The sequence below is a fragment of the Crocodylus siamensis genome, chromosome 2, assembly GCF_052110815.1.
Source record: "Crocodylus siamensis isolate JL-2025a chromosome 2, ASM5211081v1, whole genome shotgun sequence".
Taxonomy (NCBI): Eukaryota; Metazoa; Chordata; order Crocodylia; family Crocodylidae; genus Crocodylus; species Crocodylus siamensis.
In genome coordinates, this window is record NC_143396.1 from 17721826 (window position 1) to 17736435 (window position 14610).

At 42.4% G+C, this 14610-nt stretch overlaps 1 protein-coding gene across 5 annotated transcripts in view; it reads left to right on the forward strand.

The window, feature by feature from the left end:
* Positions 1-14610, forward strand: part of NSD2 (nuclear receptor binding SET domain protein 2) — a 113122-nt gene that overhangs the window by 19061 nt on the left and 79451 nt on the right. For 4 of the 5 annotated variants that reach the window (XM_090035407.1, XM_090035406.1, XM_090035411.1 and 1 more), the window contains one exon: positions 801-1426. In XM_090035407.1, the coding sequence (XP_089891533.1) occupies positions 830-1426 (597 nt within the window). In that variant the 5' untranslated portion in view covers positions 801-829. The remainder of the gene's footprint in view (positions 1-800; positions 1427-14610) is intronic. The other variant, XM_090035410.1, reaches the window with a different exon arrangement.

The following is a 14610-nucleotide window of genomic DNA, read 5'->3' on the forward strand; positions in this document are numbered from 1 at the left end:
GCTTAAGCATCTTACCTTGGTGGGTGAGAAATCGATATTACAAAGTGATGTATAGTCATGTTAAATTTACAGATGAAGTGGGTTTTTGTTGTTTTATGCTTTGAGGAAAGTAATCTTAATTGACATCCATCCAGGTCCCCATGGGCGATGTCCCCACCATAAAACTACCACTACAAGTGAAATTAATTGACATCTGTTACTGACAGTTTTTAACTGTAAAGCTTAGGATTAAGTGCAAGAACTGAGCTGCAGTACCTCCCTAGGGGTAGTGCTTTGATGGAAGGTGTAGGGCCTATTTGCAGTGCGCTGTGAAGAAGCTTCTGCCATGCCCTTGCTGCAGCCATTCAATGAATACATTAGAAACATTGGTCCGTGGGGGTTCCAGTCCCGCTGGGTTTACTAAAATGGAGATTGCCAGTTTTTGCTATTAGTGTCTTTAGGTCAAACTCCTTTTAATTCAAAAGCATGGTTTCAAGGTGTAAATGGCTCTGCTTTGTGGAGTAGTGTGAGCAGAATTTGGGCTGTAGGTGCTTAAAATGAAAACTAAAACATTTTAATTTTGCTCTGTTTGCACATTGCCAAAGTATACTTAGTGAAATTAGTGTGGTGTTGCTGGTTACATTTGGAGTTTCTGTGCTAACAGAAACTGTCGGTAGAATGTGTCCATTCTTAAAATTGGAATATATTTTTAAGTATAGATTGCAGAGTATACCTATACGGGCATCTTTAACAAGACAGTTAATTACTTTGTGTTCACTCTTATTTATCTAAACATCTCTTTTCTTTTGTTTTTACTGTAGCAGTGTAAGACTGGAAACATCAAGGCTGAATGGACTTTAGCGTCAAAAGAAGTTCTCCGCTGTTAACACGAAAAATTAACCACATCAAAATGAAGCAGGTACCAGAGATCCTTGGAAATGCCAATGGGAAAACACAGAATTGTGAAGTGAATCGTGAGTGCTCTGTCTACTTGGGCAAAGCACAGCTTTCTGCCACTCTACAGGAAGGCGTCATGCAAAAATATAATGGCCATGACGCTCTCCCGTTTATTCCAGCTGATAAATTGAAAGATCTAACTTCTCGTGTGTTTAATGGGGAATCTGGGGCCCAAGATGCCAAGCTGCGCTTTGAGCCTCAAGAAATAAAAGGAGTTGGAACACCACCCAACACTACTCCTATCAAGAATGGCTCTCCAGAAATTAAGCTGAAAATCACTAAAACCTACATGAATGGAAAACCTTTATTTGAATCCTCCATTTGTGGAGACAATGGTGCAGAAGTGTCCCAGTCAGAAGAAAATGAACAAAAAACAGCAAACAAGGAGCGGAGAAATAGAAAAAGAAGCATAAAATATGACTCCTTACTTGAGCAGGGTCTTGTCGAAGCAGCATTAGTTTCAAAGACTTCAAGTCCCACTGAAAAAAAGGTACTATTTTTTTAAAATTCTTTCTACCATTAATTTAGTAAATTAATTAGATTTAACATTTGCTTGATTTCTTTATACTTAAATACTTTAAATAACACTTTCTTTTGAATAGGTCAGTAATGGAGATCTTTTCAACTGTCTCACCCTACTAAGTACCTTATCTAACACTCCATATATTGGAGATCAAAATTATTCTGTTTTCCCAACTTTGAAATAAATTGAACAATTTCAAAAGACAAATGGTCAGTACAAGTTCCATATCTTAGCTGAATAAATAAATTGCATAAATTATAACTAGCATGTCATATCTGGATATGCCTTCATAGATGTGACGCACTCTTTCTTACAGTTTCAATGCTTTTGTGAAATTTAATTGTTACCGTAGCATCAAATTTGTGTGTTTTGTTTTCATTATGTTTTTTTGATGTGGACAATGACATTTGCTTAACTATAGGTACGTATTGTTCTGCTTTCAGAAGTGAAAATGGGAAATACCACTTGAGCCCCATTTTCCTTTTTTAGTGCAGCTATTTAGGGAATTTTTGTTTTGTATTACTCCTATCACAACAAAGATCCTTGCAGTACAAGTTTTGTGTTACTCACAAGCTTTTCAATAACATTTAGAATGGCTATATGTAGAAACCTGGATTAATACTTATTAGTGGCATGACCAGCAGGTGGATGCAATTTTTTGTGAAAATTATGAAATTGTTAAATTTACCACGCATAAAAATGCTGAGTTTTTAAATAGCTGAAGGATTATTAATGAACATTTTAAATAAAAAAGATCATTGCTGTCATGCTGTATTAAAACTGACTGTAAGTGATGTTTGAAGAAAACAATATAAATATATTGGGTTTAAAACACGCAAAAACACAATATTTTGGAAGTTCATATCAATTTCACTAGTTTTGTAAGTGTCAGGAAAATCATCAGAAACTCTGTAATTCAGATACATACAGGATTGATGATAAACATTAATAAAAGAGCATTCTTAATTAAAAAGCCTCTCCAAATAACTTAACCATTATGTAAAGAAGTATAAAAATATAGGTAAATTACTAAGTTAAATGCAAATTCAGAAAATTTTTAAATTATTACATTTCTCAAAAATTCTGAATTAAAATGATCTTGTGTAACATGAGAAGACAGCTTAACTAAGTGTATAATACGAGTTTTTGGAAAACTGATCTTCAAGTTGTGGCCTATAAACAGTGCGATCTGTTTTTCTTGTTATAGCAGAGTCTGCATCTGTTTATTATAGGGTTTACAGAAGCTTTTTTAACGACCATTTACTTTATATGTGTTGGCTTCTACACCTTATACAACAGTTGTAAACTGACCATTCCGTCCTGTCCTCTGCAGATCTGATTTCTGAAGTCCTCAAAATGTGAGTGGTAGGAAAACCAGAAAAACAAAACGGAAAATTGGAGCCTGAGCTAGAGATGTTAGGAACCTCATGCCAGACAATGCCTTAGCTCAGTGGTGCTCAGCTTGTAGCTGGTTGGATGAGTGGCATGGGCCCAGCCTCCAGGCTGGATTCTGTGGGTGGGATTTGATCTTTTGTGGGCTAGAGCCAGCAAGGGTTGGTGTGTTAGTGCAAACCAGTGCACTGGTTCTGCTCTGTGCTTGATTCAGCTGTGGCGTGACGTTACGCATTAGACTGACCCCACATAGCGAATCCGGTGTGACGTGGCACGCAACTGGAAATATTACCCAATATTACTGAAGACTTCTGTTCAAATACTAACATTATGTGGTCCTCAGGGCTCCCCACAGGTCTGGTTCTGTGGCAGTGGATTGTGCTAGGAGCACAGGGTAGGGAGTGGAAAGCTGAGCAATAGGGCAGGCAATAGAAGGGGATTCAGTTGGCACTTGGAGAAGGTGTGGAGCTGAACTTGTGGCGCACCTGCCAAAAAGGTTGGCCCCCCCACTGGCTTAACAGATGTACACAAGGAAAACCAGTATCAAGATACTGTCTGATTGGATGTTAAAGACATTGTTAGCTAGCCAGCTTTCTAACTATAGCGATAACTTATAGCTGTTTTGGCAACCACACACTGGGAACCACTGACCTGAACCTGATTAATATAAATTTATTTCAATTTATTTCCATATTTGCTTTAAATTGCTATGATAGAGCTATAGTTTAATTAGTTATGCTGGTATTACACTTTGAACATGTAACATACTGCTGCATGAAAGAAGCCAGTTTACCAATAAGAAATTACTCTTCCCAGTATCACTCTGTTGGCCCACGCAAGTACAACTTCAAAATCTGTTTTTTGCAGTAATTACTTATTAACTAATATTAGAAAACACTATCAGACTGTCATGAATGCAAACAGGGCCAGATCGTCCATCTGCTGCAAATTGGTATAACTCCAGTGGAGCTGGGTTTCAGACTTGGTCCATATCATTTAACCTAAGTGTGTGTATTGTTGGCGTGCAGAGGCCAGATGGTAGTTGTATTTCAGTTTCTTGATGTGGCTGCCTTGGTAGTCCTTACTGTTATCAAGCCAAGAGTCTTAAACGCTTTGCAGGAGCAAACCATCCTGATGTGCAGGAAGACTAGCAAGTATGGCAGAAGACCAATTTGGCTTAGCAGGGAACTCTTCAGTAAACTAAATCACAAGAAAGAAGTGGAAACTTTGGCAAATAACTAGTGAGGATTATAAAAGCATTGCTCAGGCATTCAGGGATGAAATCATGAAGGCCAAAGCGCAACTGGAGTTGCAGCTAGGAAGGGATGTGAAGGGGAACAAGAAAGGTTTCTACAAGTATGTCAGTAGCAAGAGGAGGATCAGGTAAAGTGTTGGGTCTCTTACTGAATGGGTGAGGCAGCCTTGTAACAGAGGATGCAGAAAAGGCTGAAGTGCTCAGTGCCTATTTTGCCTCCGTCTTCACAGGCAAGGTCAGCTCCCAGACTACTGCACCAGGCAGCACAGTTTGGGGAGGAGGTGAGTAGCCAACTGGTGAAAGAACAGGTTGGGGATTATTTAGAAAAGCTGGACATGCACAAGTCCATGGGGCTGGATGGGATGCCCTTGAGAGTGCTGAAGGAGTTGGCTGATGAGATTGCAGAGCCACCGGCCATCATTTTTTAAAACTAATGGCGATCAGGAGGGGTCCCAGATGACTGGAAAAGGCAAATATAGTGCCCATATTTAAGAAAGAGAAAAAAGAAGATCTAGAGAACTATAGATGAGGCAGGCTCACCTCAGTTCCTGGAAAAATCATGGAGCAGATCCTCAAGGAATCAATTTCTAAGCACTTGGAGGAGAAGAAAGTGATTGGGAACATCCAGTGTGGATTCACCAAGGGCAAATCAGGCCTGACCAACCTGATTGCCTTCTGTGATAAGATGACTGGCTCGGTGGATTTGGTATACCTTGATTTTAGCAAGGCTTTTGATAAAGGCTTCTCCCACAACATTCTCCCAGGCAATGAATGAATGGACTGTAAGGTAGATGGACAACTGGCTGGAGCATGGGGCTCAGAGGGTACTAATCAGTGGCTTGATGTCTAGTTGGCAGCCGGTATCAAGTGGAGTGCCCCAGGGGTCGGTTCTGGGGCCTGTTTTGTTCAATGTCTTCATCAGTGACCTGGAAGATGTCACAGAGTGCATCCTCAACAAGTTTGCAGATGACACCAAGCTGGGCAGAGTATTAGATATGCTGGAGGGTAGGACTAGGATTCAGTGACCTAAAGGAAGTGGAGGATTGAGTCAAAAGGAATCTCATGAGATTCAACAAGGACAAGTGCAAAGTCCTGTACTTAGGCTGGAACCATCCCATGGGGCTGACTGGGCAGCAGCTCTGCAGAAAAGGACCTGGGGGTTACAGTGGACAATAAGCTGAATATGCACCAGCCGTGTGCCCTTGCCAAAAAGGCTAACGTCATCCTGGGTTGCCTTAGTAGGTGTGTTGTCAGTAGGTGCAGGGAAGTGAGTCTTCCCCTTTTCAGCACTGGTGAGGCCACATGTGCAGTACTTTGTGCAGTTTTAGGCCCCCCACTACAGAAAGGATGTAGACTGGTTGGAGTCCCACAGAGGGCAACAGAAATGGGGGGCTGGGGGACATGACTTATGAGGAGATGCTGACGGAACTGGGTCTGAGAGGGGACTTAATAGCAGCCTTCAACTACCCGAAGAGGGGTTCGAAAGTGGATGGAGCTGGATTCTTCTCAGTGCTGGCAGATGACAGAACAAGGAGCAATGGTCTCAAGTAGCAAGGAGAGTTTAAGTTAGATGTTAGGAGGAATCTTCTCACAAGGAGAGAAAACACTGGAACAGGTTACCCAGAGAGGTGGTGGAAGCTCCATCCTTGGAGGTTTTTAAGACTAGGCTAGACAAAGCTTTGGCTGGGATGATCTAGCTGGGGCTGGTCCTGCTTTGAGCAGGGGGTTGGACTAGATGTGACCTTCTGAGGTCTCTTCCAGGCCTAATTTTATATGATTCTGTTATCCCACTGGATTCTTTATTGAATTAAAATTTGTCTTTCAGGACCATCGGTTTTCTTCTGGTGGCCTCAAATAAAAACAGGTTCTCCCCCAAGTAATTATTAAGTGTCCTTTCCTTACTCTGAGACTATGAAACTACTTACATTTTTCAGGCTTTGAGCACGAAGTAGGCCTATTTACTATTTGTAGGGGGCTACCTAAATCACAGTGGAAGTGTGATGTGCAGTGGCTCTTAATCTTAACCTTGCTCTTTCTGCCGTGCACTCCCCTCCCTGCCTGTCCCCACCACTCATTGGTGGAGGGGTCCTGTGATCCTGCTGATCAGCCAGAGGCAAAAATCTGAGTTCTAAATATGCCACAGTTTTTGCCTCCTGCCACTGACTGGCCAAGGTGCCCCCAGAGCCCCAGTGCTACTTGCTGATCAGCTGGGAGTCAAAAACCATGGTATATTTAATATCACTGTTTTTACCTTCCAGCTGATCAGGAGCAAGTAGTGGGGCCGCCGATTCAGTGGTGAGGTGGGGTGTATGGCAAAAAGGAAGATGTAAAGGAACCTCTGTGCGGCGCACTTCTGCCACAATTTAGGCAGGTCCCTAACTATATGACTTCAGCATTAAGTCAGCAAGAGGTAGGAATTGAAACAAGGATTAGGTAAGAAGTTAGTATTAAAATGAATCATTACAGCAGTGGAATAGCCAAGCTGACTGTCAAGACTCGTAGGAGCTGCCAAACTTCGAAAGCCATTCCTTTAGTGAAACAGATTTTTTGTTGTTGTTTTTTAGTGGGATGAGCCATACTTGGAACTTATTTGTCGGAAATTTTGGGACATAAGTAAAACTGATACATGTGTAGTCCTCAGTTGCCTCCTGTTCTGTCACAAGAGTTTACCTAATTCTTTGGAGTATGCCCCAGTCTGTGCAGTGGTACTAAGCAAGGAGTGTTCTTGAGTGGTCTCTGCTACTGCCCACATGGAACCTGTTTGATACCTGGCGTCAGTGCCGAAATATTACCCAATGCTGAAGACATCTGCTCAAATACTAACAAGCTCTGTTCTGACAAAGGTCGGTACAGACTTTTCCAGTACTGCTTGCCTCAAAAGTAATGCTAATGATAGTGATGGTTTCTGCACCAGACATTGTACAATGAGGTAGATCTAGAGGTGTTAGCCTTCCTGGTGCTCCTGTCATGAACATTTTCCTAGTAGTACCAACTGCAGATATTTGGAACTATAATGCCAAAATAATTTTTTAGATTGGGTCATTGGAGCCCTAATTCAGTATCTCTATTGAAGGTGGAATATTGACTCTTTTTCAGCAACAGATAAAAGTAGAAGAGGTTCACTTCATGCAGAGATTTCTATCATGTCATCCATATGCATGCAGTAAAGAATCCAAGGCTTGTGGTTGTATAACAAATACAAAGCATATAGCTAGAGACCATCTCTTCCCTTAGCTCTTGTATGCAGTTCTTATTCTTGACAAGACTGGGTACCCCAAGGTGTCCACGAGGCTGGAAACTAGCTTTCTTGCCTCCTGCAACTACATCTTGTTCTCTGATACAGTCCATTAGGTTCAGCCGTAGCTACCCCAAAGGCAGTTGCTGGCTCTCAGCAAGTGTAAGTCACCGGAGAAGCCTGTTGACTAGCCGAACATGCGCCCACTGCTATCTCATCATCTTCATCCAATGAAACTTTGGTCTGTTCCTCTTTTTTGCTTTTTGACTGCCTCCTTCACGGAGTGGTAGAAATTTCAGAACTCCAGTCAAGATGGTATTAGGGAAGTCCTACCATTGTTAGAAAGTGTGTGTCTCTTTGCTGGACAGAGTGATAATTGAGGTGCTACTAGAACTTACATACCTCCTATGACTCACCCTTTTTGCATATAACAGGTCCCAAATAAAATATGCACCTTGTTTCAGAAATGCAGAATAAAGAAAAAGATCTTTCTTGGAAAATGTAAGGAGCAGCTTTTTCAGTATGCCGGGGAAGAGAGTCCATAGCCTGAAGCTAGGGAGCTCCACATGCAATACTGCAGCATTTTCTCTCTTCACTTGCAGTTACTATATTTCACTGTTTGTAATGCCACACCCCAATTTTTGGCAGCTTGATTTTGGAAAAAAAGGTGTGTGGTGTATGTAAGAGAATGTAGTAGAACAGGGTGTTGCACTGTGGGCCTGTAGTCCAGACCTTTGTCAGAGAACTCATCCAAGACCCAGAGATCCTGGACCAGCCCAGTGTGCTGCATGCACCATGTGCTGGGCCTGGCCGTGTACACTGCGCAAGGCTGGAGCCAGTTGGGCACATGCTGCATGGGGTGCCTGCACTAGATCAGCCCTCTGTGCTGGACTTCAGGCCAGTTCAGCTCTGGGTCTGGCACATGTCCTGCATGGAGTATGTGCCCCGGACTGGCCCTTTGCATTGCATAGGGTTGGGGTCAGCTTATGTGGTGCACAGCATCAGAGCTAGGGCATGCATTGCACACACCACATAGGTCCTATCTGGGAGCATGCTGGCTTGGGTGCACGGGGCTGATTTTTGGGCATGATCCAGCCCACAGCCCGGTGCCACGCTCTTCCTCCGGCCCTCTGGGCCAGATCAGTTTGATACCCCTGCAGTTGGTAACTTGTGAAATGTATATAAGGCAGACAAAAGAAACGTTCATTCTCTGGGATGAACTTACCCCACACTTGGATCTCTTGTAAGCCTCTCAGTTAAGTTTTATGATGACTCTTAAAGAAAAGACACATGCTTTAATTTTTTTTTTTCAAAATGAAAAGCTAGTGCTTTACTAGCCTGCATTTTAGGTTTGGTGATTACCAGGAATTCCTTTATTGCATACAAGCATGATTACATATATAGAAAAAAATTAGGTGTGAAGCCTTTTGCCTTACTGCAAGAGCTGTAGGAGGAATTAAAATCTCTATTGAGAGAGGGTCAGTTAATAGAGTGAGCTATATAGACACTGCTTTATGCAATAGATATGGCCAAGTCAGATGATGAAAATGCATAATGGTTCTGATCCTTAGGGGTTTCCCAAAGAAGCAGACACCTCTAGAGGATCTTCTTTTTGAGGCTTGTGAGCCATTCAGTAATAACACAGATAAGTTGTTACTCTTCAAAGGATTCCTGAGCTATTTCTAAATTTCTGAGTGTTTATACATCACTGCTATAAAGGAAACCTATCCAAAGCAGTCTCTTACCTTTTTGGATAATCCATACCAAGGGTGTCAGAACTTCAAAGGCAGAAAGTGATTGTGTAGATTTTCCTGTTCTTCAGCTACAAGGCACAACTAGCCTATCCTGAGAGACGCTTTGATGTTTTATTCAACAACTGCTTAAAACCAGACCTCTAGACTATATCTATCACTATTTTGGGGACTGTTGACTTCTCAAGATACTTGAAACTAATATTACTTTGACTTGGATCCTGGAAATTGTCATGAGTAGGTATCTGATCCAGTTTGGGGTTTACCAGTACTTGTTATGGATCACCCTCATCAAAGGCTGTTAGAACAGGATGTTGAGTCTCTTGACTCTGGGAACATCAGGAGTTGTGCCCCTTTGTTACAGTGAAAAAGGTCTTTAGTTGTCACTTTTTAATTGGTTCAGTCTAGTGACCCTTGCCTTAATAATCTAATCTCTAGATCCTTGGGACTAGTTCATTATTGTTCTTGATGCTTATTTCACCCAAACACTGAGAAATACCAGAGGTTTCTACTGGGAACTTTTGCTTTTTGCATTTTCGGCACAGGACCCTGAGAATTTTCATGAAATGCCTTGTAGTCTGGTGTACTCCTTGCATCTTTTAAATACAAATTTACCCTTACCTTGATTGATTTTTTTACAAGGGAACTCAACAGACAAAAATGTTCAGGATATTCCACAACTGGCCACTTTGGGACTCAAGAGCAGTGAAGACAAGTCATCCTTGGTGCTTATCCAAAAAAGTGTTTGTAGGAACATATGTAAACTCAGCAGCAAAAGCACAGGACCTTTTTTACATAGTACTCTGAAAATTTCACCTTCACAGCATGTAAATGGACTTGAAATTGCTTACCTAGAAAGTATCATTTCCTTGATGTGCCAGTTCACATTCCTCCAGATAACATAAAATAATTAAATTGCATCCAATCGGGGGCATCAGTTTTCTCAAGGGCAGTAGTGAGAGGTTCTTCCAGTCTCCCCTGGAGAATATCTCTGAACCAGTGTCGATCTCAAGATTTGTACTCATGAGAAGAAAGATAACTTCATGTACTGCTCTCAACTCAAATTGTTCATTAGGTTTGTGTAATATTTTTTTGATCCCAGGTAAAATGATGCAGGTGATGCTAGCTGGTGAGAGTTGACACCATGAAGTAGAAATGAAAACTTTCTGCTTCTGGGAAGGCCTGAGTCTGGGATTTTTTCTGCTTTCATCATTCTTTGAACCCCAGTTCTGAGATGTTCAGGCCCACTGAACCCTCCCATACCAAATATATTATAGAAATTTAGGAGTTTGCAGTAACAATCCTGATCATACTAGATTAGCCCAGACAACTCTGGTTCCTGGTCTTCATGGGATTTTATATTCATCTCTAAGTAACGATGTTTCTGAACAATAGGAGCATCTTCCACCCAAATCCAATCTCCATTTCCATAGCATGGAGTGTCCTCCAGTGGGGTGCTTGCCTGGACTACTGTGGCCTTGTTTGGTCTCTGTCGGTATTCCTTTGATGCTTTGAACTCTTGGCATCATGTTCCTTACCAATGTCTTCTGGTAGCATTCTTACTAGTGGTCACACAAGATTGTAGGTTAGCATACAATGGTAGGCTGTCTAAATACTTTTCATGGAGAGAAGCCTACACTTAAGATAAAATATTAGATGATGCCTATGGTGGATGACTTCTGCCTAATCCGGATTATTATCTATCAGTGTTCTTCCTTAATCTCATTCCAGCCAAAACAAGATGAAGTTTTCACTCATCAAGGTACATGGGACCATCTTCTTGTACCTACAGTACCCAGACTAATTCAGGGTTTTACTTCTGCTGTGTTTTCTTGTTTGTTATGGGGAGAGAGGTTGATGCTAGGAACCCTGAACCCTTTTATTTACAATGATACTGAAAGTGCATCTTGGACTATATTAAGATACGCAGTCAGCTAGGTAGTGTAGATTCACCTTTTCCACTTGAGTCTATGTAGCTTTTTAGAATCATCCTCATTATGTTAATATGTAAAATAGATATTGGAGATCCATAAATATTACCTGCAAAACACCATTTCCTGGGGAAGGCATCAAGATCAGATGCATTTTGGAATGTGCTCTTTGTCAGGATCTGGCTTCCTGGTTGAACAAATATAGAATCATAGGAAGTTAGGGTGGGGAGGGACCGCAGGAGGTCATCTAGTCCAACCCTTTGGTCAAAGCAGAACCATCCCCAGCTAGATCATTTTAGCTAAAGCTTTGTCTAGCTGGGTTTTGAAAACCTCCAAGGATGGAGATTCCACCACCTCTCTGGGTACCTTGTTCCAGTGTTTTACTAAACTTTTAGTGAAAAATTCTTCCTGATAACTAACCTAAACTTCCCTTGCTGCAACTTGAGATCATTGCTCCTTGTTCTGTCACCTGCCACCACGGAGAACGGTCTAGCTCCATCCTTTTTCAAACCCCCCTTCATTTAGTTGAAGGCTGCTTGTGAAGGAGTGAGAGAGAGTGAACAGAAGCCCACAGGTGTCTTACATGCTGGGCAGGGGAGGTCAGGAGAAGAAAAACAGCTTGCAGCAACAGACGGAGAAAGTGAAAACACGCAACGCTCACAACGTGGAGACCGGAAGGGAAGAGCAACACCCACCACACTTCTGGAGCACCATCTTACTCAGGATTGGAGGAGGAAGGCTCCCCAGAGGTATTTCTGGCCCTTGAGAGGAGTCAGTTTACCGCAGGCTGCTAGGAGAGATTCTCCAAGGAACGGAGATGAGGCCAACTGGTCTGTAGTTCCTTGGATTGTCCTTTTTTCTCTTTCTTAACTATGTTTGCCCTTTCCAACCATCCAGAACCTCTCCTGGTTGCCATGAGCTTTCAAAGATGGTGGCCAGTTCTTCTGCAGTCACATCAGCCAACTCCCTCAGCACCCTTGGATACATCCTGTCTGGCTCCATGGACTTGTACACATCCAGCTTTTTTAAACAGTCCCTAACCTGTTCTTTTACCACTGAGGGATTTTCCCCTTCTCTCCAAACTGTGCAGCCCAGTGCTATAGTCTGGGAGCTGACCTTGCCTGTGAAGACTGAGACAAAAAGCCTTCGAGTACTTCAGCCTTTTCTGCATCCTCTGTCACAAGGTTGCCTCCCTGATTCAGTAAGGAACCCACAGTTTCTCTCATCCTCCTTTTGCTACCAACATATTTCTTGTTCCCCTTCACATCTCTTGCTAGTTTCAACTCCAGTTGCAGTTTGGCCTTCCTGACTTTATCCCTGCATGCCTGAGCAATGCTCTTATACTACTCCCTAGTTGTCTGTCCAAGTTTCCACTTCTTAAAAGCTTCCTTTTTGTGATTTAGTTTACTGAAGAGTTCCCTGCCAGCCAAGCTGGTCTTCTGCCATACTTGCTAGTCTTCCTGTGCATCAGGATGGTTTGTTCCTGCATTCTCAATAAGGCTTCTTTGAAGTGCAGCCAGCTCTCCTGGACTCCTCTCCCCATCAGTCTGGCTTCCCAGGGGATCCTGTATATGAGTTCCCTGAGGGAGTCAAAGTCTGCTTTTCTGAAGTCCAGAGTCCTTACTCTGCTGCTCTCCATCCTTCCTTTCCTCAGGATCCTGAACTTGGTCATCTTGTCACTGCTGCCCAGGTTTCCATCCACTACTACATTCCCCACCAGTTCTTCCCTGTTTGTGAGCGGCAGCAGGTCAAGAAGAGCACGGCTCCTAGTTGGCCATTTCAGTCCTTGCACCAGGAAGTTGTCCCCAGTACTCTACAAAATCTTCCTGGATTGCCTGCATGCTGCTGTATCGCTTTCCTAGCAGATGTCTGGGCGATTGAAGTCCCCCATGAGAACCAAGGCCTGTGATCAGGAAATATCAGCTAGCTGTTTGAAGAAAGCCTCATCCACCACTTTCTCCTGGTCTGGTAGTCTATAGCAGACCCCTGCCACAACATCACCATTGTTGCTTTCCCCTCTGACCCTAGCCCAGAGAGTCTCAACAGGCCTTTCTCTAGTTTCATACTGGAGCTCTGAGCAATCGTATGGCTCTTATATAAAGAGCAACTCTTCCTCCTCTTCTCTCTTGCCTGTCCTTCCTGCACAGTTTGTACCCATCCATGACAGTGCCGCAGTCATGCAAGCTCTCACCACATCTCTGTTATTCTGATCACGTCTTAGTTCTGTGACTGTGCGAGGACTTCCAGTTTTTCCCGCTTGTTTCCCGGGCTCGGTGCATTCATGTACAGACACCCGAGGTAACTAGTTGATTGCCCTGATTTCTCAGGAAGTATGAGAGCACCTCCTCTGTTGCCCCTTCCTACTTGCTCTTCCTCCAGGTCTCCCACTTTCCTACTTAACCTCAGGGCTTTGTTCTCCGTCCTCTGGCGAACCTAGTTTAAAGTCCTCCTTTTTATAGTTTTAAAATCATAATGTTCTGTACTTTTTTTGTAGGAAATGTTATGTTCTCTTTTTTTTACGCTAATTTCTGTATTGTCTGAGTGCACATTTTTGGAATATATTGCAGTGGGAGGGTATTTTGATCGCATGCTCTCTTAAGAGATACTGTATGCTTTCTGCTGCGCAAAGTGTAAAATAGTGTTGCTGAAATTTTTCAAATGGCATACACTGCAGCTCATAATTTAGCAGACTAAAGAAATGGAAAGACAAAACTCAAGTGAGTCTAGCTGTACGAAAATGGTTTCCATATTTGGAGGAGAAGAACTTTTAATTTCTGTTTGAAATCTATGATGGAAATGTTCCATATTTTAGATTTAACAGGTTGTATCTGTAACCAGTCAAATTTAGCCTAGACTTTTCTGTTCAAACCTTATTTCTAGACTGATGAAAAAGAATTGTATTCCTGCAGACACGCAGTATTGCCATGGTTTCCAAGATACCTGCTCCTGAAGAATTTGTGCAGTCGTCTTTGGCTGATTTTTTGAATAGGCAGAACTATGTTCTAAATATAGAAGCCGTTAGTCAAATTCTATGTAATTATTTGGAAACGAAATATTGAGAAGCAGGGAGGGGAGAACCGAAACCCCCCCTGAAATGCAGACAAATATGTTAGAATTTGGCAGCTGTTTAAGTCCAGATTTGAGTAGTGTTCTGCTTTTCAATGCCTTATCTGTATTGTAATTTTGTACCCAAACACAGATTGGCTTCCACTTACATCTCTCCTCTTTTCCTCCTGTTGTACAAAGAAATCAAGTTTTGTATAAGTGCAGTACCTTGACCTACTAAGAATCAGGTGGTAAAGCGTCTCAGTCACAGCAGGTATACTCAAACCCTGTTCCTTAATGCTTTTTTGTCTTCTCTTTTGGAAGCAAGGATCCTTATCTCTGCCCTTGTTTACTTCTCATTGCCTAGTCCCTTCTCACATTCCTTCTCTTTCGTCTTTTGATGAGCAAAACTTGAAGAAGACCCGTTAATATAACTGCATTAAAACTGCAAATGTTGGTTGCTGCTTGTAGTTCAGTATCATCTTTACATAACAGGAATCTCTCTTTGGGCACTTCTGTATTTCCAGTCCACATAACCTGGC